We start from the raw sequence: 2,500 nt of genomic DNA, 5'->3' as shown, positions 1-2,500 counted from the left end.
CACTCCAAAACCTCTGATCGCAAGACCTTAGAGCTTCATTTCCATGCGCAGAGACAGTTTAGATTTCTCGTCAAACCAGTTTTGGCGGCTGAGACTTCTTCCCACGGGACGCAATAAAGCGCATCCGTTAACAAGCATTCCTGAAATTTGTGATTACAGTGATGCAATTCATTTCTAATAACTAAGGTGTTCGATAAGCATTTAAGAATAAAAAGCAGCGATATAAAAGAATGACGTTTCCACGGCTCCATGCCATCATTCTCAATCAAATAAAAAACATTATGTGAGTTCATAATATTGTGAAATGTACATGTGAAGGTCTCAGTGCATATGATTAATAAGAGAAAATAAAATAAACTAAAATTCCAAGCGTGTTGCGCTTGAACTGTCAAATAAAAAGTTTTGCTTTAATGGAGTCAGAGTGAGTGTTAAGTGTTGGTTTTTTGTTTTTAAATGAAGAGCATTTCATAAATTAAACATGCCGTTGGAAGCTGGTTTGTTTAATTGTTTTTGTTGAAGAGCATTTTGATAAATTAAACATGCCGTCGGAAGCTGGATTGTTTAATTTATGAAATGCTCTTCATCAAAAACAAAAAACTCAATCTGACTCCATTAAAGCAAAACTTTTTATTTGACAGTTCAAGCGCACCACGCTTGGAATTTTATTTTATTTTCTCTTATTAATCATATGAACTGAGACCTTCCCGCATACATTTCACTCTAGTATGAACTCACATAATGTTTTTTATTTGAATTTGAGAATGATGGCATGGAGCCGTCGAAACGTCATTCTTTTATATCGCTGCTTTTTATTCTTAAATGCAATCATTTCAACAGCTTTAATAATTTTGGACCAATTTCAACGATGTTGTATTGATTTAAGGTGAATAAGATTGATTTATTTGATGAAGGATTTCCCCTCAGAGCGAAACATTACTGTTGAACGTGTTTAAAACAGGATTTCTCGCTGTAATAGCACAGGCACCCCAAGCTCAGTGTGAGGGAATACAAGGTATGGGAATCCCGATAAAAGACCTGAGAAGATAACTTTACTCAATTACAAAGCTTGACCTTATCGATAAGGATAAAACACAAACAGCGGTTACAAACATATGCTTGAACTGCATAACTCTTTTTACAACATATATCATCAGAAGGGATTATCATTCAGTTACACAGAAAAATTTAAATTCAAAAATATAAATAAATGGATTGGAAACTAACGAAATTGATTGACATAAAAGGACAAGAATTCTGCTAATAATCAGGGGCATCCAAAGATAATTTTCGGTGAAATATGTGTTCGGGAGAGTCAAGCTGTTCTAAGAATTTCGGTTCTACGTTGCCAAACAGCTATAGATTTCTTTACTACAACTTCACCTAAAAATTGAGATTCGGAACCAGGGAAAAGTAGCCCGTGACGTTTTCGATCGGAAGGGATATTTTTTGCAATTTTTGCAATTTTTTCCGCTTAAAAGGGTCACCTTGCAGTTTCGGATAAGTAAATGGTTTGCTGGGAAGTTCTTAGAAGTTAACGTTCAGCTAGCAATTTCTGAAGTTAAGCTATCATTCCCTAAAATTCTCGGACACTTCAATTTTCAGCTAAGATATCCAAACAGATCTAATTTTTCCAGGTAAGAAAAACATTTCTTTAGACAGTCTTTATAAGTTGCAAGGAGCCTACGTTTTCATTTAAGGCTGGCTTTAAATCACGGATAAACTGAGACTCTTGAATTTTACAATGCATGTCTGATCGACCAATTGCTAAAATTTCAAAATGATCCCACTTTATTCTATGGTTGGTTGAGAAAACATCATCAGCAATTGCAGATTCTTGACAATTTGTTGTTGGAGCTTTAGCCAGCGTTTACACGAATGCGGTTTCATTTGTAACCGTATCTTTTTCGATGCCAACATGGCCCTTCCAGTTTTTTTTACTGTCAGACACTGTTGTAGTTAGAGCTACCTGGAGAAGACCGTGACCCTTTATAAGGTGAGGCAATTTCTTCCCCAATTTTCTTCTGATGTCCAATAGTCCAATATCTTTAAAGATGTTTCTGGCAGTTAAGAAGAATTAAAAGGAGAGAATTCCTGACTAAGGTCAGATTTTAGGAGCAAACGTCGCTGCATGTTGATTTTATATGACGCATGGGTTACAAGGGACATGGGCTCCAGGCTAGTTTCCTTATAGACTTAACTGATTAGAGTGTAATGTGAAGTGCTAGTTTTCTACCCCATATGAACCATGTGAGCGTTAGACCTACTAATGAAAATGGGCCCACACAAGGACAGAGAAAAACTCTGACCAGAGTGGGAATTGAACCCACTACCTTCGGGTTAGATCACCGCTGCTTTACCGACTGAGCTACAAGGTCAAATGGGAGGAAAAAACGTAATCTTTCCTTGTACTTGTACATGCTCATTGCCGTGACTTTAACATCTTCAGTTCTACCTTGTAGCTCAGTCGGTAGAGCAGCGGTGATCTAACCCGAAGGTTGTG

General features: G+C 36.9%; 1 protein-coding gene across 1 annotated transcript in view; it reads right to left on the bottom strand.

Annotated features, from left to right (window-relative positions):
- Positions 1–2,064: 2,064 nt before the first annotated feature.
- LOC138005239 (uncharacterized) overlaps positions 2,065–2,500 on the bottom strand; it is a 24,084-nt gene continuing 23,648 nt past the window's right edge. Inside the window, exon 3 of the mRNA XM_068851500.1 lies at positions 2,065–2,176. Coding sequence (XP_068707601.1) covers positions 2,065–2,176 — 112 coding nt within the window. The remainder of the gene's footprint in view (positions 2,177–2,500) is intronic.

Source organism: Montipora foliosa, chromosome 6 (genome assembly GCF_036669935.1).
Source record: "Montipora foliosa isolate CH-2021 chromosome 6, ASM3666993v2, whole genome shotgun sequence".
In the NCBI taxonomy this organism is placed as follows: Eukaryota; Metazoa; Cnidaria; class Anthozoa; order Scleractinia; family Acroporidae; genus Montipora; species Montipora foliosa.
Note: the sequence above shows the minus strand (reverse complement) of the source record. Positions and strands in the feature narration are given on the sequence as shown.